The sequence below is a fragment of the Calidris pugnax genome, unplaced genomic scaffold (assembly GCF_001431845.1).
Source record: "Calidris pugnax isolate Ruff unplaced genomic scaffold, ASM143184v1 scaffold98, whole genome shotgun sequence".
Classification (NCBI taxonomy): Eukaryota; Metazoa; Chordata; class Aves; order Charadriiformes; family Scolopacidae; genus Calidris; species Calidris pugnax.
The window spans coordinates 274,625-300,577 of NW_015090829.1; the positions used below are offsets into that span (position 1 = coordinate 274,625).

General features: G+C 40.7%; 1 protein-coding gene across 4 annotated transcripts; it reads left to right on the forward strand.

The window, feature by feature from the left end:
• Positions 1 to 24,965, forward strand: BUB1B (BUB1B, mitotic checkpoint serine/threonine kinase). Of its 4 annotated transcripts, none has more exons than XM_014940627.1 (24): positions 1 to 95; positions 1,232 to 1,394; positions 2,529 to 2,588; positions 2,829 to 2,973; positions 3,997 to 4,193; positions 4,296 to 4,474; positions 4,592 to 4,785; positions 6,701 to 6,795; positions 8,997 to 9,223; positions 9,502 to 9,611; positions 11,611 to 11,708; positions 11,972 to 12,024; positions 12,476 to 12,586; positions 12,826 to 12,910; positions 13,303 to 13,405; positions 14,455 to 14,741; positions 15,668 to 15,858; positions 16,861 to 17,007; positions 17,182 to 17,294; positions 17,628 to 17,789; positions 18,509 to 18,651; positions 19,930 to 20,101; positions 20,477 to 20,583; positions 24,378 to 24,965. In XM_014940627.1, exons 2-24 carry the CDS (start codon positions 1,252 to 1,254, stop codon positions 24,565 to 24,567), a joined length of 3,312 nt encoding a protein of 1,103 aa, XP_014796113.1. In that variant the 5' UTR covers positions 1 to 95; positions 1,232 to 1,251; the 3' UTR covers positions 24,568 to 24,965. The 4 variants fall into 4 exon arrangements, with proteins under 4 accessions (XP_014796113.1, XP_014796115.1, XP_014796114.1 ...); XM_014940629.1 differs by having other exon boundaries at positions 27 to 49; XM_014940628.1 differs by lacking the exon at positions 1 to 95 and adding an exon at positions 334 to 525.
• The last annotated feature ends 988 nt before the right edge of the window (positions 24,966 to 25,953 follow it).

The window sequence follows — 25,953 nt, forward strand, 5'->3', positions numbered from 1 at the left end:
GTTGGAGTTTGAATTTTGAAGGGGGCCGAGGCCGGGGCTGCCGTTACCGGTGCGGGGCTCGTGCGTTTGCTGCGGACCGGGGACCGTTGCGCTCGGTGCGTGTGGCTGTGGCGGGCGGCTGAGGGAGGGCAGCCTTCCTCCTTCCCCCGGTGGCTGCCGGCAGAGCCCCTCAGCCCGGCCTGAGGGAAGAGGGGCGGGGGTGCGGCCCGGGGACGAGCCGCTGTCCTGGAACCGCCTGGCAAACGGCTTCTCCTCCCGCTCCGTAGTAGCGGGGAGCCTGCCCGATTGCAGGGGGTGCGGGAGAGTCTCTGCCGCAGCCCTCGTCCTCTCCGGGCGTCCCCTCACCGCGGGGAGGCGGGGGTGGGGGCTCGCCCGTGCTGCCGGCCCGCAGCAAGCACTTGTAGGTGAAGAGCCGGAGCGGCCCGGCCCGGTTTGCGGTGCTGCCCGGGCTCCCCTCGGCTGGAGGTCGCCGCTCGCCAGCCTCGGAGAGGGTGGTAACCTCGGGGGAAGGAAGGGAGTACGCAGGTGGGGAGGGAAACTTAATCTTAGTAGCTTTTCCTGCTAACATCGCCTGCCCGAGATTCTTGATTGTGAAGAAGTGCTTAGCTCTTGTTTCGTGTGCTTCCTATGGAAGAAAATTCCCTCTAAAAGTTGGGGACATAAACTTACAGCTGCACAGAATGTGTGTGGTGGATCCATATGAGCCCAGAGCAGGCCCTGGAGATGCTGGGAGGGCTGGAGCCCCTCTGCTGGGAGGGGGGCTGAGAGAGTTGGGGGGTTCAGCCTGGAGAAGAGAAGGCTCCGGGGAGACCTTGGAGCCCCTTCCAGTTCTTCAAGGGGCTCCAGGAGAGATGGGGAGGGACTCTGGATCAGGGAGGGGAGCCCTAGGAGGAGGGGGAAGGGTTTGACACTGAAAGAGGGGAGATGGAGCTGAGATGTGGGGAAGAACTTGTTTGGTGTGAGGGTGGTGAGAGCCTGGCCCAGGTTGGCCAGAGAAGCTGTGGCTGCCCCATCCCTGGAGGGGTTCAAGGGCAGGTTGGAGGGGGCTTGGAGCAACCTGGGCTGGTGGGAGGTGTCCCTGCCCAGGGCAGGGGTTGGCACTGGGGGGGCTTTAAGGTCCCTTCCAACCCAAACCATTCTGTGATCAGCTAATGACAGCTGGATCTGTCAGGTTTCAGGTTATTATCCTACCTAATGAATGCACTCCTTATTGTTTTTGTTGTTAATGCAGACTTTAAAGGAGAGGCTGTCATGTCACAGGACTGCAACGATGAGTGGGAGCTGAGCAAAGAGAATGTGCAGCCCCTCCGGCAGGGCCGTGTCATGTCCACCTTGCAGGAAGCACTGGCTCAGCAGGAGGCCTCCAGCCACACTGCTGTTCAGCTCAAAAAACAGTGAGCAATGTTTTGAAACCTTTTCCCTTGTCTTCCTGCCTCCTCATCAACTTTTCTATGTCTTATTTAATGGTACTAATCTCATAATAAAAGCATAAAAGAAGTTTAGTAACTGATGTCTATGCTACTTTCACACTCCAGGTATTTAGGGCGCCGTCCTGGGGGTGCTCCACAGTATAGACTAATATTTTAAAGTTTGCAATGGAGCATTTAAACTACAAAGATTAGGGAGATTTGGTTGTGCTTGTAAACGTACTCACTAAGAAAAATACATGAAGGTTACAAGGAGGAGAGCTTGTTTTGTCTTTCCTACAATAATCTATTGAAATAGGGTATTTCTTAGGAGATAGATACTTCTATTATCATAATGTAGACACAATACAGGTGTTTCTGTAGGTTTTCTCTGGATTGCTGAGACAGCTGAGTGGGCAGAGTCAGTGTGGGCTTGGTCTGCCTTGTGTACAGTGTTCTGCAGATATGACTGTGTAACTTCAAGGGGTATCTTGTGTCCCAAACCTATTCAGTTATATTTCTGTTGTCTGATCCTCAACTTTTCATGCCCTGTTGGTAAGCTGATGTGCTGCCTGGGGCTGAAATCGTGTTGTAGGGATGGACTGGTGCAAAGGAGTTGAAGAATTTCAGTGTGGCCACTGAGATGTCTGGTGCCCTTCTGTAGTTGTCTGATCATCAGGCTTTTCCATCACCCACCATCATTCCAGCCTCCCTCTATACTTAAATAAGGGATGTTTCATGTAAAAATTAGACTTCATTATATATCTGTTTGCTAATAACTCTTCAAAATAGAACAAGCATTCTGTCAAGGGACACCATATGAGCTTTGAGGTTGTAGAAATTCTTGGAAATTTCCTTTGGAAAGATGCATATCTTTTCTTGTTAAATAGTGGTATGTTTCCCAGTGCTTTGACTTTGAAGAAGAGTGCAAAAGTTTTTTTTTTATTTAGTCTTCTGGTCTCAGTAAAAGCAGAAGTCTAAATACATGCTAACCTAGCCTTCATTTTTTACAGACCTGCACAATGGTATGAGTGAGAGTGAAGGTCTTAGTTTATAGTGTAGAAAGTATCTTTGCAGTTATACACATGTATGTATTGGTTGGATAATTTTTTTTTTCTTCAGGGAGTTTGAATCAGAAATCCGATTTTACTCTGGAGATGATCCCCTGGATGTCTGGGACCGGTAAGTTTCCTTCTATTTCAGAAGAAAGACTAGAAAGGTCAGATATCCTTGTAAAAGCTTAGTAAAAAATAATTTAACAAGAAACTCATTAAAAGATAAATGCTTTGACAGGGTTTTCTTGAGTAATGTGTGTGTTTCAATACTAGGCCTGTTTTTTTTGTCTAAATCTTACATTGTACAGAAACAGAAGCTTTGTCTCTTACTCAGAACTGATTTGCCATGAATATATTCCATCTCTAGGTACATCAAGTGGACAGAGCAAACCTTCCCCCAGGGTGGAAAGGAGAGTAATCTCTCTGCAATACTGGAAAGGGCAGTGAAAGCGCTCAATGAACAGCGGCAATACTACAACGATCCTCGCTATCTCAACCTCTGGCTCAAGTTTGTGAGTGTTTTGTGAATATCTCTTGGTACTTGTCATGTCGTTTGCACACTGTTAAGCTAATTTTTGAAACAACAGAGTCAAGAATATGTTGTGCAACTGGTGCAATATTAGGAATATCTCCGCAAACGTGTTACCTACTCCTGAATTATGCTTCTCATTTTCAGTAGCATCTTTTGACCTTTTTTAGGATCATTCAGTTTGGACAGCTACAAAGTCCATGAGTCTTCTTTTGGAAAAGATAGTTTGAATGTGTAGAGCTTGATTATTTATTTAAGGAGAAAAGGAAGCGATCTAAAGATACGCTTTAGGTGTTATATCTTAGCAGTTATTCTAACTTGTAACTGTCTGTTTACTTAAGGAGAAAAGGAAGTGATTTAAAGATACACTTTAGGTGTTATATCTGTCTTAGCAGTTATTCTAACTTGTAACTGTCTCGTCTCCACATCCCGTGTTTAACCAAAACCAAGCTGAGTGTGTTCTCGTCTTGCCCTGTCTCCCATTGCTATAGTTTTTGTTGTTGTTCTCATCTTCTTAAAGCAGCTTTTCTCGAGCTTTAGCTTCCTGAGCTGATTTATCAGTTCCAAAACTGGTAATAAATATGTTGTACTTGAGATAAAGATAAAATAATTACTCTCAGCAATACTTACATGACATAATTCAATCATTGAATTATCTCAGAAAAAAAAATTGAAGAAATAACTGAATATGTGGGCTAGAATTAAGGGATTGTTAAAAAAAAAATTGAAGAAATGACTGAATATGTGGGCTAGAATTAAGGGATTGGTAATAATATTGACAAATATATATATGCAGTCAGAGGTTTTTCTATTTGTTGTTATTCTCCTCCTGAATTCCTTTCCTTTACCTTGTGCACTGTGACATGATACAATCCTATGTCCTGGCCCTACAACTGCTCCTGTAAGACTTGTGTTGAAATTAATGGGGTCTTGCAGGAGGCATCAAAATGCAACTTGGAATCCTGTGTGGTCAAATGCAATTACTGAAGTAATTTGGTTGTTTCAGGGAGATCTTTGTAACGAGCCCTTGGATCTGTACAGTTACCTACACAGCCAGGAAATTGGCACAACACTGGCCCTTCTCTACATCACCTGGGCAGAAGTACTGGAGGCAAGAGGAAGTTTTAAGAAAGCAGATCTGATATTCCAGGAAGGTCTTCAGCGCAAGGCTGAGCCTTTGGACAAACTCCAGTCCCATCACAGGTAAGCTTCCAGTTAAAGCAAAGAACTTAGAGAAATCTTATGTGCTTCAGTGTATACCCGGTGCAGTGAATTTTGTGCTGACTTCTTCACTGTTTTTCTCAGGCAGTTTCAGACCCGTGTTTCTCGGCAGGCACTACTGGGGCTTGAGGAAACTTCTGATGAAAGTGATACAGGTCTTCTGGGAGCTGCAGAACCTCAGAGAAGCTCATTGGCAGAACTAAAAGGCAGGGGGAAGAAAAAAGTGAGAGCCCCAATTAGTCGTGTAGGAGATGCACTTAAAGGTACATTCAGTTGCTGAAACCACCTATTATTATTATTGGAAGAATTAGATCTTGTTGTGGAATTTGCACTTAGTGTGTTAGTTAAAGGCTAATTTGCATAAATCTTTTTGCTTATAGCCAGGAACCAAACCAGAAGCTTCCAGACTCCAACTTCCCAGCAACTTTCAAATAACGCGGGTTTTGCTGTGTTTGATGAAAATTCAGCTTCTGGACCTGAGATTCCTGTGGTTACACCACAGCCATGGGCAGCACCTCCAGCTCCGAGGGCAAAGGAGAATGAACTGAGTGCAGGACCTTGGAACTCCGGCAGGGTAAGGAGTCTCAAAATACACTGGCAAAAAAGGAGCAAGGTTTGTGTAAGCTGGTGACTGCTGCTGATCCCTGAGACAAAGCTTTCTCCCTCGCCTGGGGCTTGTGTCTATTTGTAACTATGGATCTTCCTTGCTTCTTCCTAAAGAGTCTCCGGGTATGCATAACCTATTCGAGTTTAGCAAAATGATCTTGCTAGAATAAGTTTAAAAAAACCCAACTCTCTAGAATTCTTAAATCAAGAAATTATAATTCTTGCTAACCAGAAAAATTTGTAGAGATGGCCTACCAAAATGTTGGGAGGGCAGAAAAGGAATCTAAGAGGGAAGACACTAGTCAAAGAGAGGGAGAGAAGCCAGGGATTAGTTAATTATGTGAGAAAGAAGAGCAAGAGTTAAATCTATATAATACGATACCACCTGAAGAGGAAGAACTTGTTGCCTGTCGTCTTATGAAAATAAGGCATGTAGAGCATTCTGCAAGGCTGTTTTGAAGTGCTTGTGAGGAAAGCAGAGGAGTGGAGATCAAAAGAATTGAAGAATTACTGTATCAATGGAATATTTATCCTGACAACAGGATGACAGAATGTAGATTCCAATGGTTTCAGCTAATGCTGGAGACATGACAAGAAATAGCTGTGTTACAGGTATACAAGCTGTTCGAGAGAAATGATCCAAGACACTATCTGAAGGAAACTAATCCTGTGAAATCGAGTTTGTTTGATAGGTCTTTAATTGTTTCTCCTCTCTTTGTAGATTAGAGGGGAAGAGTGGAAACTAATGAGATGATAAAAATATTTTAGCCTTCTCATGGAAGTTGTTATAAGTGAAGCTTTGAAACAAAAACCTAGGGTGAAGGGAGGGAAGCAAATGTGCTGAAATTCATGGAAACTCCAGGAATAATTACTACCAGATATAAGTAGTTTTATTAAGTGAATGGACAAGTTTAGGAAATCACAGGTTTAATTTGACTCAGAAGAACGAGGAGGAGGAATTATTAATGTAAACCTGCTTTTATCAGTTGCCTTGGTTTGGGCTGCTTAACACATTCTGGTCCCCAAAAGCTTCTGTATTCTTTTACTGCCTGTCCTTAGAGTTGTCTCTGTTTCCCCCTTTAATGAAATTTGTTAAAAGTGATTTTAAAAAAACCTGCTACTAGCAGAAGAGTCAAGGATATTTACTTCCCCTTCCCTGAAGTATGATGCTCATTCTGGCTTGTATTGCAATGAAAGAATAACTTTTTGTGAATGCTTCAAGATATTAAAAGCTGCACAGAGGAAAGAGGCCTCCCTTTTATTGCCGATGTGAAGATGGCGAAGTAAACAGTGTGAAAAATAGTGGAAAAAAGAGGTCACTTGTGAAATATCCCCACCAGCTGACTTTCTCTGCTTAAGAGTCTAAATGGGATTTCAAACAGGCAGAGAGTAGCATGTTGTGAGACTAAATTCCAACTGTCTGATGTTAAGTAAAGGACCCCAGAATCAGTTAAAGGGATTTTTGTGGGGTTGGAGTAGCCTCTGAGAGGAAAATGGTGAAGTCTTGGAGGTTCTTGGTGGACAGCAGAAGAAATACTGTCATAGAATTGGATCAGTCTTGGCTGAAAAATGAGGACTATAGCATTTCTGGAAAACAAACAAGAGGAGCAGCTGGAATACCCTGCTTGACCAGCATTCCCTCAGAGGAATAGAAACTAGGTGCTGATGAGGACACATAGGAGTGCCTTGTTTTTTATAGGTGCTAGTACTCAGCTGATGCTCTGTAACTGTTTATGTATCAGAATGGGTTTAGTCTTGGAAATTAATTTTGGAAAAGTCTATCTGGTTTAATTTTTTTTTAAATAACAAAACCTACAAAGTACAGAGGAATGTAGAATGTAAAAATGAATCTTTAAGTTTAACGTTGACTTTTCCTTCCTCAGCGTCCTCGCAGGGGTGCACATTCCGGTTCAGAAGTGCCCTACCCACTGCCCAGTTTCACCCCGTATGTGGAAGAGTCAGCTCAGCAGCAAGTCATGTGAGTCTTCACTTGGGTTTGAAATGGGATTTGCATTTGAAGTTATCAATGCTGCTTCGTAAGATTCTGCCTCATGTTGCCAAATAGCCAAACCTCCAGATCTGTGAGAACTTAAAGTCTGTCAACCTGGAAGCTCTTCCTGCTTTCACTTGATGGCAGAGGCTTCGGCGCAGGATGCACAAGGACATGGGATGTCTTTGACTATAGCTGCTCATTATGTGGGAGCCTATATGATATTTATATATGCTAATTAATTTAATAGTTTATCTCAGTGTGTTTACACAAACCCAGTTACCTCTCCTAGGATGCTCTTTGGTATGAAAGCAGCCCTGAATTAAGACAGGCTTATTGCTGTTTTCCTCTATCTTGGGAACTCTGTGCGCAATCTATTTTTTTTTATTCTAAAACAAGCCATCAAAGTTTCCATGACAACAGTGTTGCTTAGGTCACAGAGGAGGGTGCTGTTTTGCCTGAAATTACCTTCCTGCTTGTGCAGTGCTCACTGAAATGCTGATAAATCCCAGAAGATGGAGTTGCTCTGTTCTGTCAGAACAGAGGAAAAAGCATTAGTTTATAAAGCTGCTTACCTTTCTTTTTTCTGTGGCTAATGATGGCCATAGAAAACGTAGGCTTTTCCTGAGAGAGAGGTGGAAAAGAATGTTTGATATCACAGCCAGCTTCCATGGCTCACAATTGTGTCTAATCAAAGAATGCTGAGAGGTGCCTAACAGCATGGATTATTCCTGTGGGGTTTTGTTGCATGTGGATTGCAGAATAGCTCTGACCAAGGACATACCGTAATTTAAGAATATCTAAAAAATTAAATTTCTGACTAAGCTATAAGACTATTTCTTGCTCCTAAAAGTCAGTGATGCTGAAGAATTAAATCTCTTGACATGATGATCTCTCGGATGAAGATTTATTATTTACAGAAGGCAGCATCTTTTTATACCAGGGAAAAAGGAGCGGGTGGGAACTGAAGAGCACACTAAATTAGCTCTAAGCCACTTGAGCAGAGAGTTTGTAGGTAGTTTTATGCTATATAGTTGAAAGCTTAAGGGCAAATTATTTTTTTCTGCCTTTGATTCCATTTCCTCATGAGATGTCATGGTTGTCAACTAAATCAAGTCTGAAAGTGTTATGTTGAATCTGTGTAAACATGATGCAAGTCATGTCATCAGTTGTCATCCAGAGGTTTGGGCAGAAGGGCCCTGTAGTGATCGTGGTAATAACCCTCCTCACCCCACAAAAATCTTCAAAAAGCCCCCCAACTATTAGGAGCACCTTGGGGCATCATCATCTCCCAAAGAGTTTCTGGGTTGTGAGTCCATTCATGTGCAAAACAAAACAAATGTCTTGGAACTGTGCACTGTGTTTCTTTAGAACTCGCTGTTTACCCAAACTACACTAAACACATTTTTTTAGGTCAGTTGCTCTCATTTGAGGCACAGATAATTGCTGGAGTCATTTGGATTACTGGTACCTGTAGAATTGTACAAATTCTGGTTCTTCTCTCCTGAAATTAGGATATAGCACTTTCAGAAAGCACATTTAAGTTAAGAAATTGGCTGCTGCTGACTCCTTTCACTGTGCAGTGATGGGGTGGTTTTTGTGGATTTTTTTTCTGTATTTGTTTTTTTGTAATGAGGCACTTCATTTCCGTCACTCAACATGCAAAACATTCTCCTTGAGCAAATTCCCTTCTTACTGCATCTTCAATCTTCCCTTTTTTTCTTAACCTAAAATGCCAGCCTTAATCTAGTCCAAGATCTATCATTAAGTCCCGCTGATTCTCTGCCCCGCTCTCCCCCTTCATTCTGCCTGATAAACTCTGTTTTGTAGGATGATTAGGGACTTGTCACCTCTATGGTCACACAGATCAATGGAGCTGAAGTAAACATGGATCACGCTCCAGAATGCAGAGCAATTCAGAGTATCATAAGAATTTTATTTGCTCTTGACTGGGCTTTATTAATACTTGGTTTTGAGATTTTTTGGTATGTTTTTTTAATTATATGATTCTGAGTCGGTATCCTTGCCTCTTGTGTACTATCATTCCATTTTTCTTGCTTTTTTTCTGCCAACAGAACAGAATGTCTTTACGCTATTCTACAACTAGATTTTATTTTCTCTCCTATGCTTGCTTTTCCATGTTACAGTGAAGTACATAAAATCAAAGTAATAACTGCGTGTTTTTTCAGGACTCCCTGCAAAATTGAACCCACCATAAACCATGTTTTAAGCGCTCGCAAACCTGAGAAAGAGGAGGATCCACTACAGCGAGTGCAAAATCACCAGCAGGATACTCAAGAAAAGAAAGAGATGGTGATGTACTGTAAAGAGAAGGTTTATGCTGGAGTAGAAGAGTTTTCTTTGGAAGAGATTCGAGCTGAAATCTACAGAAAGAAAGCAAAAAAGAAAACTGAAGGTATGGTTCCATATGGGATGGCATAAGATGTTCTGAGATGGAATAATGAAATTAGAGTTACTTCTTATCAGCATACATCTGTAGGGTATTGCAGCTGCTTTTCTTTTTCTACTGGAATAGTTATTTAACTGCTCTGAGGCATATTTAACTGCATCTGTCAGCTTTACGTGAAACAGGGAAAGAAAACCAGAGGTTTTATCCCCGGTAAAAATAATTTAGGATTAGCCACAGATTGCATGTGAAGCGTGCCTTGTGCCTTATAAGCTTTCCTTCCTCAGAGGAGATGCAGGCCATAGCACAGAAGAAGGAAGAAATACAAAAGAAAATTGAGGAGCTGGAGAAGAAATTAAAGAAGAAAGAGGACAAGCAGCAACAACCATGTGAACAGGTATTGTCCTCATTTAACTGTTCTTTTATGAACAGATACTAGTTTAAATAAAACTACCAAAGGATGAATAATCTCTGGGGTTTTTTTTTTTTTTGGCTAACACTTCTTAGAGTTCCTTTGAAAGGATGCCGCAGTGTACTGTACACAGGACATTGCCCAGTAAATGAATGGTCAGAGAAATATTTCTTTTCTTCTCCCTGACTTGTCCCCAAGCCATATCCTTTCGCTATAGGGATGTAAATCAAAGACTTTAAGTTTTGTAATGTTACTTTACAAGTATTGTTATAATAAGCTATAAACTTATACTTTTTTTTAAGTAAAGCTATGCCAAATACTTAAGGGCAAATTGTTCTTTCTTAAGCTCTGTTCGTGGCAGTTTCCCTTTATATCAAGAATTTGTTGTGCAAAAGAAGACAGAAGGAAGCTGGAAGTAGGGGAAGAAGTGAAGGGTTGCAAAGTGGGGTGCACTAACCCTGGCAGGCAACTAAGCACCACACTCCAGCTTGCTTGCTCCCCCTCAATGAGATGGGGAGAGAATTGGTAGGGAAGAAGTGAGAAAACTCATGGGTTGAGATAAGGACAGTTCAACAGGTGAACCAAAAGCTGTGCATGCAAGCAAAGCAAAAGATGACATGAATTCACTACTTCCCATGGGCAGCCAGGTGTTTAGCCATTTCCAGGAAAGCAGACCTTCATCCTGCATAATGATTACTTGGGAAGATGAATGCCATAATTCTGAGTGTCCCCCATTCCTCCAGATTTTATTGCTGAGATGGTGTAATATGGTATGGAGTGTCCTTTTGGTCAGTCGGGGTCAGGTGCCTGGGCTGTGTCCCCTCCCACCTTGTTGTGTGTCCCTAGCCTGTTAGCTGGGGTGGCAGCAGGAAGGACAGGAGACCTTGATGCTGTGTAAGCACTGCTCAGCCAGGTGAACCAAAAGCTGTGCATGCAAGCAAAGCAAAAGATGACATGAATTCACTACTTCCCATGGGCAGCCAGGTGTTTAGCCATTTCCAGGAAAGCAGACCTTCATCCTGCATAATGATTACTTGGGAAGATGAATGCCATAATTCTGAGTGTCCCCCATTCCTCCAGATTTTATTGCTGAGATGGTGTAATATGGTATGGAGTGTCCTTTTGGTCAGTCGGGGTCAGGTGCCTGGGCTGTGTCCCCTCCCACCTTGTTGTGTGTCCCTAGCCTGTTAGCTGGGGTGGCAGCAGGAAGGACAGGAGACCTTGATGCTGTGTAAGCACTGCTCAGCAACAGCCAAAACCCCACTGAGTTATCAACATTGTTTGGGTCAAAAATCCAAAACATCACCATACCAGCTACTATGATGAAAATTAACTCTATCCTCAGCCAAGGGATAAGTACACAAAGCCATATCCAGTTTGTCTCTAAGAGACAGTAGTGTCCTCTATTATGCATTAGATGATTTTTTTCCCTTTTCTATGCAGAGAAGTCTTGAGCAGAGTATTTTTCAAGCAAGTATACTTTAGTGTGTCACTGCTAGGTGTGCTTAGATCCCAGTTTTCTTAGAGGTTGCAAATAACAAGTAAAAGTTATTTTAAAGCTTTTCCCAACTTCATCAGTTAGGCTAATAAAAAATGTTCTCTGTCCCCTCCTTTCCTATTTCCTAAACAATGCCCTAGTAGTAAATACTGTAAATATTGACATAAAGAGTGTTATGACTATGATGTAAGCTATGTAATTGCTTACATATGTCTTCAATAGTTGCAGTATAACTATAATCTCCTGTGAAAGTTACAAATGGTTGCAAAGAGTAAAATTATGCATTGTAATTGCACTAAGCAAGAAGAATGGACTTTTTTTTAATGCAACTAAATTAAGTACAAATGAAAATGGCTAAAAACGACTCATAATCAATCCATCAGGGCTTTAATGACCTACACAGGATTTTCATTATGTTCTCAGAACCTTGTTGTATGGCTTGTGATGCCATCACTGTAGAACCAAAATATGGTTTTACCTTTACAGCCAACAGAGATAATGGAAGCTTCACCACCTTTGGGACTGCAAGGATTTACTTCTTCCAGCGCAACAGAAGCTGGGGAGAAGCAGCCTCAGTTGCAAAGGTAATACAGGATCATCTTGGCCAGTAATGGGAAAACTTGTGGAGATAATTAGTTATGAGTAACATGAGTCACAAATGGAATATATCTTAGACATCCTGGTTACAGACAGATGCCTAATTTGCCTTTTTATATTTTCAATTATTTGTCTGAAGAATCTTAGCTTCTTACAAGTAGCATAAGTCAGCTTGGCTTGTCTTGTTTACAAACTTATGTTTTGTGAAGGTGTGTAAAATATAAAAACCAAGTTTGTATCATTTTCACAGTGAATTCCAGGTCTCTGAAGATACTAAGCTACATAAACCATCTTGTTCTGAAGGTAAGTATTTGAATTTTTTATGATGGAGAAAGCCATGTTAAAGGGAAGTGTTCTTTTATATGAATGGCAAGACTGCAACAAACTGGGAAAAAAAGTGTAGGTGGATTAAAATGAAAATGAGAACATGCAAGTATTGCCTTTAACCACATTCAGCAAAAGACCGAGCATCTGAGGTCTGAGAAGTGTCACTGTTTGAAAGGATTTTCAAGCAGAAGAATGTATTTCTTTTAATAGCTGAAGAGCTTTCTTCATGCTTTCATATAAGCAGTCTTATTAAAATCTGTAAAAAAGTTACCATTAAGATTGATACTACCTTAAGTCCATTTTTCCTCAGAGGATTTGGTAGAGGAACACAATCAGAAATTATATATTCAGTGTTGTTGCTGGGAAGGGTGTGCACTGAAAAAATGTACTTTTGACCTGAATTGAGTGTTGTTATTATTGTTGACAGAGGTTTTCCAGTCTCCTGATGTATGCCTGGATGCACAAACGGGAAATGTGTTTTTAGACTCGGAGGATGAACAGGAGAAACAGAGAGATGAGACCAGCCCTGTTAAAAAAGGTACAGATTCTGAAGTGTATTCTACAAAGAGCTGGGTAATGCAATCTGGTGGTAAAGGTGTGGGTCATTAACATGACAAAACCAAACCTTTTTTAACACATTTCTTTAAATGTCAGTTCTCTAACTTCCTGCTAGGACTGGTATTTTTAAGACTGCAAATAAAATGTTTTAAGTAGCAGTAGATACATGGTTGTGGAAAAACTATTGATACAATAGAGCCTCTTGGTTTTTCTTTACAGATGTAGGTCATCTTCTCCAACCAGATCCTGCTACGTTTTTCTCCATATTTGATGAATCTTCTACTTTGGCAAATCAGAATATAAGGTAGAATTATTCAAGGCCTAGATTTCAGAGGGAGGGAAAACTGAAGTATCAAACCACTTTCTGTAGCAGCTGAAATACCACACTGTTTCTTGAATGGATGTGGGGTGGTGGTGGGGGGGGTTTTGTTCAGATTTGTATTTTTTTTTGGTTGTAGTTCATTACTCTGCTTGGGAAGTCCATGATGAGAAAATCTCCTGTTGTTCCTCCTCAATCTACAACTATTTGAGCTGCTTTTCATTCTGGAGAGGTGCATGTGTTGCAGTTTACTGGTAGTTGTGTAGTAGGGAGTGGTAGACTGAAATTGTCATTAGACTTAAACTCTTGAGAGGAATCTTTGTTGAAGATTGGAAGTTACTTTAACAAATATTTAATGGAATGTAACTTTATCTTAGTTGTTCTGCAGATCGTACACAGAAAAGTGCCCGGCGCCCTCTTGCTGTTCGGAAACCTTCAGATTCCCTAGCTGCAAAGGAGAACATATCCCCAGAAGCCTGTGTAAGGGAACAATTGAGGTTTTTCTGTCAAGCAGAAACCAACACAATGTCCCACTGTTGAACTGAGCAAGATTGGCTGGACTGACGTGTGTGAGAAGAGAGGATTCTTAACTTCTCTCTGGCATGGCAATACTTGAATTGGACGATGTTAACATGATATTTCTAGTGTAATCTTTTCATTAGGCTTTAAGGTGGCTGATACAGAGGTGATTGTAAGGAGCCTTCCAAAGTTTCAGCAACTGATTAGTGGCCAGGATTGCTCATGCTAAAACTTGAAAAAGTTTGTGTGATGAAGAGTCTCAAACACTGCCTCCTGTTTCATCTGCTCTCCTGCCATGCATCTACACACACATTTTGGCTCCTGTGCTCCTCATCCAGAGCCATACGCTTCACTCCCTTAAACCTTTTAACCTCTTTTACTGAGCAATATGTCTTTATGTGGCAGTCTTGCAGGTGTTGGTAAAGCTCTCCGTAGAGGTGGTAGTTGCTGCCTCACCAAAGGACTTGGTTACTGCATGTCACAATAGACCTTTAGCCTGGTTGAGCGAGAGGATTTTACTCTGAGCTGAGGAGGATTTTATGTACAGCTATAATATGAAATATACTTAGCAGGGTTCAGCATGGTAGAGGTCATGCTGGTTTTGGTTCTAGAGTCAGTCTGGATAACTACATAGTTCTGCTTTACATGTTCTATGTGTCTTTGATACCAAACGTTTCAGTCAACACTTCAATATTGTGCTTATAACTGAACTGAAATGCACTTTTGGGATGGTAGATAAGCAGCCTGTAACAGTTCGTGGCAGCTCTGCAGCAGTCTAGAGGGTGACAAAGCCACCCTTTCTATTTGGAAAAATATGCAATTATATTACAGTTAGGGTTCAGTTACTCAATTTGAGCAATATAAAGTAGAGTACATGAAGACTGAGTGTCAGTTTCATGTTGGAAGGTGGTGGGGTGGAAGAAAGGGGGAAGAGAAATGTTTAAATGAATTAAAATAAAATTTTACATAAAATCTCCAGGTTTTTCACCATCTATTCCTACTTTTTTCAGGATGATCTGAATGGAATTGAGCCTTTGACTGAAGATGCAATAGTGACGGGCTCCTATAAGCACAAAACCCTCTGTGCCAACCCAGAAGACACATGTGACTTTGTCAGGGCTGCCCATCTGGCCTCAACACCCTTCCATGGGGTGGCAGCTCAGAGAGTCCCAGATCCGGCTTTTCCACAGGCTCTCCTGAAGGAAGACTGTCCAGAACCAAAGGGTGCCCCTCTGAATCAGGAAACCCTGGTTTGTGAGGGAGCATACAACGAAGCTCTTTGCATAAAAAAACTGAGGTAATTAACAGCAAAGCATCTTGAGCCCCTTTTCCTGTGTCTTTCATTGGTTGTGGTTTTACTGTTCTGTTGCTGAAGAAACAAACTTCTGAAGAGATGAGAATATACTGAAAACAGCCATTTCTCTTGCTTAGGGTCCGTTTTGCCTTGAGTAGATTTAGGATGTAATAGCAGGCCTGTTTGGCTTTTCAGCATTACTGCTGCAGGACTTAAGCCCATGTTTTTTCTACCAAATAGCTTGCAAAGAAGCACATTCTGTCTGTGTAACCAGAGATTAAAAGCAGAATTATCAGTTCCTTTTATACTCATATGCTTCGGTAGTTATTTTAGCATGTGGAATCTGTGATTACGGCTTAGGTTTCTCCTACAGAGGAGAAAAGCTAGAGAGAAGATGAAAACTGGCAAACAACCTGCTGTTTCTTATCATCGTCAAGAGAAAAGCATCTGTTGTATGGTGTTTTCTTAATTTGGAACTGAGTTTGATTTGCTAGCTGTTAGCATGTAAACACCTATGCCATGCTGAAAGGGTTTGTTTACTTGGCGAGTTCCCCGGGAAACCGTGCTGATTATAATTAGGAAGGAAGAGCAAGAGTTATTTCCCACCCAACCCTCTGCTGCTTTAAAAGCACTGTAGCTCTGAATTTTGGTAGCTAATGGAGTATTAAATATTCAGTATGTCTCCTGTTGTGGCAGTTGTATTTAGTGGAAGAGAAAATAAAATTAATCTGTAGGCTGAGATTCTGAGTATAAACAATCATTGAAGCTAAAATGAAGCTGTGACATAAGTATTGGTTTTCCACTAAGGATGGGAAAGTGTTTCTTTAACATAAAGAAGTCTGGAGTGCACAGTAGCCTTTCCTAGTCACTAGGCTGGCATTCTCCAGACGCTGTCTTAAAGTCTGAATACTTGATGACTCTATTTCCAGCCCAATCATGGAAGCAAGCGTGGAGGATACTCGCTCGTCAGGTTCTTCTGTCTCCTCAGGATCTTCTCTTTCCTCTGTTACACAAATATCTGCTATCAAATACCTGCATATGCCTGAGAAACTGGAACTTGCTCAGAGCTTGCCTGCCGAAATGGTTACTGATTCTGGAGGTCTCACTGAACACATCACTGGTTAGTACTGAACTGAGTTTCACTCACAACAAATAACTTGCAGCTGACACTAAACCACGGTGCTTTTTCCCAACTTCCTGTACTCTATTCTGCTTTCTGTATTTCCCATGACTCTGACTTGTGACTGAACTTGTGTCTCCCTTGTCAGAAGCAGCAGTGAGGTATTCATTATAGTGTGCTTGTCAGCATCCAAAAGATGTAACTATTAAGGTGATGGATAAGTTATTTAAGGAGTTACAGTAGGGAGTGTGTAGGAGTAATGAGGTCAAATTCTGAAATTAAAAACTCCATGGATGGTAGTGAGAACTTCTAAGACAGCTTTGTTTTGTTGTAATATTTCTTCTCTCTGTAATAATACTAGATGTTCTCCTGATGTGCTGATAAGTGCTAAATTGAAAAAGCTGAATATGAATTTGAAATCTAGTTACATAACTTTGGTTTTAAATTTACACTTAACTTTGCTGTAAGGTACTGTGTTGCTTTGCAGTACGATTCTTTTCCCTATTGAAAGAAAACAATACTGGAGTCCAACTTTTGTTTCCTTTTCTTACATAAAACCCCTGCTGCATTTGAAAGTGAATTTCAATAAACCCCTTCATTTAAAAATCACAAACTGATCACTTACTCTGGACATAAATTTTAAAAAGTGTTAATTTACAAAATGGGTTTGACTTCTGCTGTGACTGAGCAGATGTATCTAATTCAGAGCTTTGTCTCTTGTGAAAGATAGATTTTATGTGGTGCTACAGTAGAATCATTGAGAGCTCATGATGAGATAGTCAGAAATAACATTTCTGAAACTACTCCACAGACTGTTATGTTCTCTTCACAAGAAACTATTGGGAAGAGATTAATTGACTTGCTGGAAAGTGCTGCAGTAAATCAGCATGCAGATAAAAAGCTGCTCATAATCCAGGTTGCTGTTTCTTGACAGATATAATCAAGTCCCAGACACTCAACACTGAGTTTCAGCTCATCTGTTTCTGTTCCTTGTGTCCCTAGATGATGATGAAACTCAGTTCTTGTGGAGTGCTGAACAGCGTAAAAAGCTTTTAGATCCTATGCCAGAGTCACTGACCCTTTCTCCAGCTTTTCACCTGGAGCCCAGTGCTCTGCCAGCTATGGAGCTGGAGAAGGACGTGGAGCTCGGTACGTATGCCAGGCACTCTCCAGTGCAAGGGATCTAGTTCTCTTCTAATTAGTTTTAAAAAATATGCTTCATTCACCCTCAGTAGTTCCATGTGGTGTAGATGGGGAATAACTTGAACACCTGGGGTATGTGTATTTGCTGTGACAGCTCATGAGTGTGAACTTTCATAACAGGAAATGAGATGTACTGCATCAAGTGGGAATATTGGACCAATGAAGAGTACAAGATGTTTTTTGCTGTTCCAGCTAACTTTCCCCAGTTGGATGCAAAGGGATTTGCAATAAAGGTAATATACGATGGTCATTATACAAGAAGTGTGAAATACTAAGATCTCCTCAGGCAATATGAAGTGAAATCTAGTAAGTTTGGTTTTAACTTCTGAATTCCTTGCATGAAGTTTGCTACTTCAAGCCTCTTTCTAATTGCTGATATAGATTAGAAGTTTCTGACTGTGGAAAATGTCTGCCTTGACAAAGTGGGGAGGAAAGAAAGAATATGAGAAGAATATGAAGAGCCTTGACAAAGTGGGGAAGAAAGAAAGAATATGAGAAGAATATGAAGAGGAACAATTTTTGCTTTATTCCAAAAATAAATGTTCTTCTTACGTACCTTCTTGTAGGTGTATTCTCAGCCTGTGCCTTGGGATTTTTATATCACACTCCAGTTACAGGAGCGTTTGAACACGGACTTTGACCAAAGCTTCAGTGAGAGCTGCAGCTGTTACATGTATCGCGATGGCTGTGCTGTCCTGCACAGGGATATCAACCGCTTCACACTTGGGGTCAGTACCAACACACAAAGTACAACTGTAGAAGGCATGAACTCCTACATGGGGAACACTCATGAGTTTTGGTTGTTATGCTGCTGCTGCAGACAGTTTCACATCTTTCATCCTGCAGTCTAGATCCTCTGGTTTTTGTTTTGTCTATATACAAATTAGAACCGTTTATTATAGCCTTAGAGCTGGTTTCTCATTCATGGATCATGAGCTTCTCAGAGAGAAACTCGAGACAATCTTTCACGTTTTCTTTATTCATGAGTAATCAGTGACCTGAGCCAAGAACCACATGTTATTCCACAACAAGGTTTGCATCTAAAACTCTTGTTTGACTTGACATCTTTCAATGAGTTCCAGTCTTCCAGTCTGTTCTATCAAGGTCATAGCATTTAAGTGTCTTGCTGAAGGATTTACATTTTAAATACAGTCTGGTACGTGCATTTTGAATTATTGCATATAAATAGGATACAAATTAAATAGCGATTTCAGCTTTCAGTTCAATTTCCTCCTCCTGATCTTTTGTCCATTTCTGAATAATAGTGTCTCCTCAGAGCTCGTGATTCTTTTTAATTTGGGCTGGGCTGATCATAGGCAAAATCTGATTATATTGAATTTAGGGGAGGACCGTTATCTCTGTACTGGAGATAAAAAAGGGAGCTATAAATATTTCACTTATCTAAGGTAGAATGGCATATAAGTACATGTTTATTCCCTATTTCCAGGATGTTATTCGTGAGTGTAAGTCCATCACAAAGGAAGTTATCCTACTGGTTGTTTATAGTCTTCTGGGTGTGGTAGAGAAGCTCCACAAGGCAGAGATTGTCCATGGAGACCTGAGCCCAGAGGTGTTCTTCCTGGGAGACAGGTTTGTCTCTTTCTTTGTATGAATATGGGAGAATATGTAATACTGTTTCAGCTGAGGCTCCTGTGCTTTTGTAATTTTCCTCTTTTGTTGGGGTACTGATATTTCAGTCCCATTTTTTGGGCTACAGTGTATTCTGAAAATAGTGAAAACACTTTAGGAATAAACCTTTCCTTTGTTTATTTCTATAAAAATAGTATACAATGATGTAAAACTCTACTGAACAGAGAATTGGATATTGGTAAATAACTTGCCTTCTGGTTTTATGGATCTGAAAAACAGGAAATTAAAAGACAAAGGGCAGGTGGGACTGGAATATCCAGACAGTCTCTTAAACAGATTGTGCAGCCTCTGCTGCAGCCCAGCTCATCAGTAGATGTACAGATCAAGTATTCTTCTTCAAGCACTTTCCCATATTACGTTAACAAAATCACATATCCCTTGGAATGTGATCTGTGAACTCAGTGTGGGAAGCAGTAGCTTTGGAATGTCTAATGATTCGGATGTAATTCCATAGGAAGAAATTCAGCGAGGCTGTTCTTAGTTTTTACTGATGTTAAAAATAGCTAGTAACTTTAAATTTGAATCTATGGCTATCTAACATGCACACTCCAATAAATTTTATTTATAATTTCTTTATAATTATATATAGTTTATAAATAAGTTATATAAGCTATAAATATAATATGTACTACTGAAGTTCTAATATTTTCTTAATGCACCCCAATGGATTGTCTTGCACATGCCGTAGGGTGCACACATCCTGTTTTGGAAGTTGCTGATCTAACAGTGACTCAAAGGATTTGAATATCTCCTGCTGGATTTCTCTTTGGCAAATGCAAACCAAATGAAACTGCCAAAAAGTTAGGACGATGTTGGTGGTTTTTTTTTTTTTTGGATAGTAAAAACTGCCCTAGACAGGTGCATAGTAGAAATTACACAATATATTCATAGTATACAAGTATGTAAGAAGAATAGTAGTAGCTATTCTCCCATTCCACCAACTGTGTTTCAGATAATTCTGACAAATATCAAAACAGTGTCATTCTTAACTCATTAGTGTTTCCCATTGCCTACCGTGGAGATACCAGTATCATCTCAGCTTCAGCTGCCAGCTGGTTCCCCATCCAGGGTAGTCCTTCCAGCAGTAGTTCTTGAGCTAACCATCAGAGGGGAGCATTGACATAGCTAAGACTCACCTCCACTTCACTGTTAAATTTCATTTTTAAAAAAAAAAAGTTGGTTGGATTGTCTGATCCTTCATTTGGTTCCTCTGCTCAGGATCTGCGATCCCTTTGCTAACGATGAGATGGCAAGAGCTCTGAAGATAGTGGATTTCTCTCACAGTCTAGATTTGAGATTACAGGCTCAAGTAAGTTTGCCCAACAGCTTCCCAATATGTCAGACCCCTCACGGACAACAGCTTCTGGTGAAAAGTTCTCTTCCTTATCAGGTGAGTATCTATTTAGCAGGACATCTTAGTTTCTGTGTTGCCTTTACAAAATCTCTATTTTCTTAAGTTATATTTTGCAAAGCCTGGGGAAAGCTCTAATCAGTACTTACTGAATAAAGAGAATTTTCCATCTGATGAAATCTGGCATTAAGGGAAGGGACTAGCAGTGCTGCTGAGTGCCTGTGACTACTGTATTTATTTAGGAACCTACAATAAGACCAGAATTTGAAGTTTTCTTGCTTAGCAGGTCTCTGGAAGATTCTGATACAAAGACCAATTCAGACTTAAACGTGTAAAAGCACAAATAGTAGAAATGTGTAGTGGATTGTGGAAGTTGACAGAGGTTGGATTTTCTGCTGTGTGTTGTGATTGCAGGTGGACTTGGTTGGCATTGCAGATATTGTCCATTTGATGCTGTTTGGGGATCATGTCCAGGTCTACCAAGAAGACTCTATCTGGAAACTCAGCCAAGATCTATCAAAGTAAGTCCTTTTGCAGAGGAGACTGCTGGGAAAGAACAACTTCTAACTTCCTTCGCTTTCTTTACAGTGGTACCATCTACAAAGCTTAAAGGCCAGAACTTAGTGCTGTTGTTGCTAAAAGCATTTATTCTGTGGGGACACAAGTTTTGAAGCTACTCAACTTGTTCATCGTAGCTGCAGTCCTGTGTAGGAGATATTTTTAGCTGAGTATGAGCCTAACAGTCCAGTTAAGATGATTTTGCTTTTTCTATCCTTTCAGACCAGGCTGCTTTGTCTCTCTTTCTACTTGACAGACCCAGCTTGGAGCAGTTTATAAGTGGGTGGGTGGTGAGGAAAAAAATTCTATGAGCGTGTTGCTTTAGAAATGGAGATTATTTGCTTTTTCTACCTTTTTTATTGTAGGCTCTATTGGAGACCAAGGCATTGATGCCAGGGTCTGTCTGTAACAGTTGCAGAAACAGTATCCGTGCACAAAAAGGAAAATAATTTAAAATTATAATTTAAGATACGTTGTCCTCAGCTATTAATTTCTCCTGCTCTCTTCTAGCCACGCTTTGGCAAGGAGACTACTCTGCTTTCATCTACCCTTTGGTTGTTCTTAGACTAAACACTTGTTCACTTTGCTGGTCACATCCTGCAGAATTTTATGCCTGAGCAATTCATAAGGATTTTCCAGAGCGCTCCGCTTCTGACAGAAATGAGCTGACAGATACCTGCCCTCAGAACTGTGGTATATTGGCCTCACTAGCTGTGTGCATATACTTCATAACCATTGCTTTAAGAAAAACTACCACCAGTCTGGGAGTTGCCCAGTTCCTTAGTTCCCTAGCAACCTGCAGGACTTACATCTCCTGCTTTGTGATATTCAACCTTTGAAAAATCTCATCATTTTAAGCTGTGTACAGGGGAAAACCACATTTTTCTTTACTTGATATATATCAGTTTTTCTGTATTGTTTTAGACTGGTACCAGTAGTTAGGAGGCTGTGGCGGGGTTCTGCTGAGTGCTCGCTGTCTGTGCCCCACTGAACCCAGTAGCTTTTGGGGTTTTTTTTCAGAGGATCAGTCCACAGGACTGGGCTGCAAAGGACAAAATCACCAAGGGTGATCGCTCTCTGAAGAGCTGAATATCAATGATTTATAGGTCAGCAGTAAATAGATGTGTTATATTGCCTTTGTTTCAGAAATACAAAAAAAAAAAAGGCAACTAAATCATTGTTGGAGACTGGCTTTTTCTCTCTGCTGACAGATATTCCAACATCATAGATCTTTGAGCTAAAGAAATCCCACCTGCTCAGAAAAACAGGGCTCCTGTTTCTATCAGAACATGATCTGTTTTTTATAATATTCTGTTGGGACACAGGGACAGGTTTCTGACAAGCGTTGCCTTTTTAAATTTTATATTTATTTAATTCTACAAGAGATTAAATTGAGCTACTGCAGGTGAAGCCACCCAGGCCCTGAGTCCAGCAGGTAGGAACAGGGTGTTGGGGACCTGATCAGGATGTGCATATGAGAAAAATAACAATAACTATGTGGGTAAGGGGAGCAGGAGTTGCTCAGTAGCAGGTACAGTAAGTCTGTGTTTGGAATACGAATGAGGAATTTCCATTTTCCATCCTGTCTTCTACTTTGCTTCTGAAGGTGTTATAGACTTATTATTCATCTGTACTTATTTTTCAATACCATGAATTTCAAGAAAAGTTTGTATCAGTGCTTTACTTGTCAAACTCAAGTCTTATCAACAGTGTAAACCAGGCGTTTCATTATGCAGGGGTAAAGAATCTGCACTGAATCTTTTTTTTTCTTCACACATAGATCTTTTAGTGTGTCTGGCTCTTATTAATTGATTTCCTCCAGTCAATCTGCAGTTTTCAATAAATTCTCAAGTAATCTCTGACAAGTGAGTTTATTGCTGCAGGGAATCTTCATCCCCCAAAAGAGGCTGCCCAATTCAGCACTTCCCTGGGAGAAGAGTCAGCTGTTGGGTAGTGACCTTGTGTGTTATCCCTGAGCACAGCCACGCCTGGCAATGACACTCAAACACCCAGTGAGACACAGGATTCTTTTTCCTGTTGCTTTTAGTAATTCTATTTTTCAGTGGAAAAGATCATGTAACTTATGTCCTTTCTGCTGGAAGTCTATAAGTGACTTGGAAAGTGGTTTTGTTTTGGTTTTTTTCTTGCTTTGGGGGTTGGTTTTGTGGTTTGGTTGGTTTTTTGAGGGCTGTATTGACAGAATAACTTTCCTCAAAGAATGTTCTGAGAACTTGGGCAGTAAGAAATAGAAAAGGTTTCTTACTAGAAGGCTGACTGGTGTTAAATGCAACCACCATAACCTCCTTAACTTTTAAAAAAGGACTTAATTATTTTTAAGGATTAAACATACTTAAAGATAGTAAAATTAGCGGTAGAGCCCCTGAGTCTACTACCAGTTCACCAAAATGCCAAAGCAGTGGAGAACTGCAAGGCAAAGCACAAAATGGTTCTCCTAAGGGCATAAAAGCTGACAGAATGCAAAGTGTTTGAGTCAGTGCTGCAGTAGCAACCTCTGGAAAAGTAAAATGTGAATTTTGGTCACACTTCATTTTTTTTCCCATCTTTGAGCATTACTGTAAGTTTGACAACTTGTTTGTCAGAGGAGAGGGGTTTTAGCGTGTTCCTATGAGTAAAGAATGGATTTGAAGATTTTTCACTTCCAGGAGTGTTTTGAGTTTTTCTGTTTTCACCATACTATTTTAGGAAACTTCAACTGTGCAGGGTTATGGGAGGCAGAACATAGAAGCTGTGTTTGAATTTCGGATTTTTAGGACTATTTTTCTCACTCATAACTCTTTAGACATCCTTACCTACGTGTAACCTCCTCTGCTGTGCCTCTTTCTTGTCTTAGTCCAGGAAGGAAATGGCCTCAAGTCTTGCATTTATTTTTTTGGTACGTTCTGTATGACTTGATTACTTTAGAAAACCTAAGAGTTCCTAGTGTACTAGCACAGAGCAGCAGCCACGGTCTCAGAAGGAATCTGGTGTTTTGTGAGTCACTTCCACAAAGCAGAGGCAGATAATTTGTTGAAAAGCCAAAGTTTGAGAGAGAAAAGCGCGTCAGGAGTCAGCAGCAGCGTAGGCTGTGGACTCCAGGGTTAGCTCTGACAGTGGTCTTCTGAGACTTTAATGAGTTAGGTAACCTTTTTATTCATGTTGTGTGGCTATATCTGTGAGAGGGGGGATTTATTGCTTTAATTGTCTTTTAAATGTTATCTATATGAGAACTCTGGCAGCTGGAAGGCGGGGGGGGAAAGAAAGTAAAACTGCCTTGTAAACCACCCTTTTTTTTTATTTCTCTTGTAGCTGTCCTTTAATACTGACTTGAGAACTTAACTTGCAAATGGGGGAGTAAGATTTTTCTCTCCCCATTATTCAGGAAAGGAATCTGCCAACTTTGTTGGCTCAGACAATGCTCTTGATAACTCCTTTAATTTAAAAGTGCTGTGGCACTTAGTGATAGTGGTGATACTGGTAAGGTACACTGAAAGGCAACTGTAAAAATAGTGGTTTTGATAGACCTGTGAAGCAGCCTGTCTGGTTACTCTCCAGAAACCTACTGGGGAAAGACAGAGGGGTCCACATGTATAAACCTAACAATAGATTCCTAGTTTTCCGTTACATTTACTCAAGTGGGTTAGAGTATTATTTCAGACTTGGTTTTCCCAGGGCCTTTACAGCTGAATATAAATGGAAATCTTGACAGACGTGTCCCGTACGCAGACTGTTTCACTGAGAACTGTTCTATTTGTTTTAGGACTGTTGACAGTGATTTCTGGAGTAAACTTTTGGGGAGACTCCTGAACGCAGATGGTAAGTCCACAGTGCCTCTGCTGAGGGAGCTAAGAGAGGAAATAAGTGGCATGTTTGACAGCCATTTCCAAGAACGTCTCTGTGAATCCTTAGCTGCCCTGGGAGAGACTTTCCTCTTGGAGAACTTCCTGTGATTTCGTAGAGGACAAATACAATTTTTATTATAGAGAGGAATTTGTTGTTAACTTTTTATTTAATTTTTTTTCAAACATAAGCACGAACTGTAATTTGTAGCCATTTCTGCCATACTTCACATGGGACTTGCTAAAGAATGTTGATATTGCATCGGTGTGTGGATAACTCCTAAGCTGCTACATGAACTGCTCTGTCTGAGCAGAAATTGGTTGTCATAACTGCCCCCTCCCCATTTTGTATAGCTCCTAAAAATGTGTTTAATACCAAGTTCACACTGCAGTCTCTGAAATGTCTTTCTCCTACGTTTAGCTGGTTGGTGAATCAGTGCTTCATCAATAAAGTTGTATTTTGATAGCACCTCTGTCCTATTAAACCTTACTGTCAGATGGTTTCAAAAGACTTGATTCAGTGTCCTTGCTGGAGTGCTTCTGCCTGACTGGGTTAGTTTGTGACTGCTCCTTTGGTGGCAGCTTCTGCAACTACATGGGATTTCCTGGACACCTGAACACAACTTGAATGATTCTCCTTGGAACATGCTCCCATGGATGACTGTCAGAACGAAAAGTCCATGAAGTTATGAGTGAAGAAGATGCATATTTAAATCTTTGTTTCTCACTGCAAGTGTTTTATTTACTTTTGTAGGGACTAGTTATTGGATTGAGATATTTCAGAAATCTCACTGAAGTCTAAATCTGCTATCTGTTCTGACCTGTTTGCAGGTGGTTTGCGGAGGTTTTGTGGATAGATATTTGTGTTAACCTTTTATGCATTGTACTACTGAAACCAATAGGCTTATTTTTTTTCAAGAGAACAGAATTTGCAGGATCCAAAACCAAGACATACCTTAGGTGTGTAAAGGAACTTCTCAGACTTGGGATTTACTTAATCACAGTGTCTCCCATGTATGAAGGTGAGAGTAGAAGACTGGATCACTGGTAACTTCTCCCTGTAAAAACACTGGCTTTAAGTGTTTTTTTCATTTGGTCAAGTTCTCTGGCCAGAATTCTCTGGTTCTGATTGATTCTCTCTAAATTCTGCTTGCTCATACTGAGGACTTCTCAGGCAAGGACTTCACTCTTGCTTCACCTATTTCATAATCCTTATTCAGATGGCTTTTGAGAACAGTCTGAACACACAGATAAGAGCTCTCAGCAGAAGTTCAGTAAAGGAACTGAGTTCCTCAGCTCTTTAAAATCTGTCTGTGAATATATTTGTCCTTACTCTAATTAGGTCTATTTTAAAGCTGAAACACTCCTTTATTACTCTTGTGTTGACTTGTCAAAAAGTGAGCTAATCCTTCTCCATCTAGTAAGACCACCCTTGCTCAGTTGCATGAGAAGATGTCTTGTTACTCTTCATGTATATTCCAGACAACACAAGCACCT

Coding starts and splice junctions, on each gene's coding strand:
- BUB1B (XM_014940627.1), top strand. CDS start 1,252: ATGTCACAGGACTGCAACGATGAGTGGGAGCTGAGCAAAGAGAATGTG. Junction 12,911..13,302: donor TTGGCAAATCAGAATATAAG/GTAGAATTATTC, acceptor ACTTTATCTTAG/TTGTTCTGCAGATCGTACAC. Junction 14,742..15,667: donor CTTTGCATAAAAAAACTGAG/GTAATTAACAGC, acceptor CTCTATTTCCAG/CCCAATCATGGAAGCAAGCG.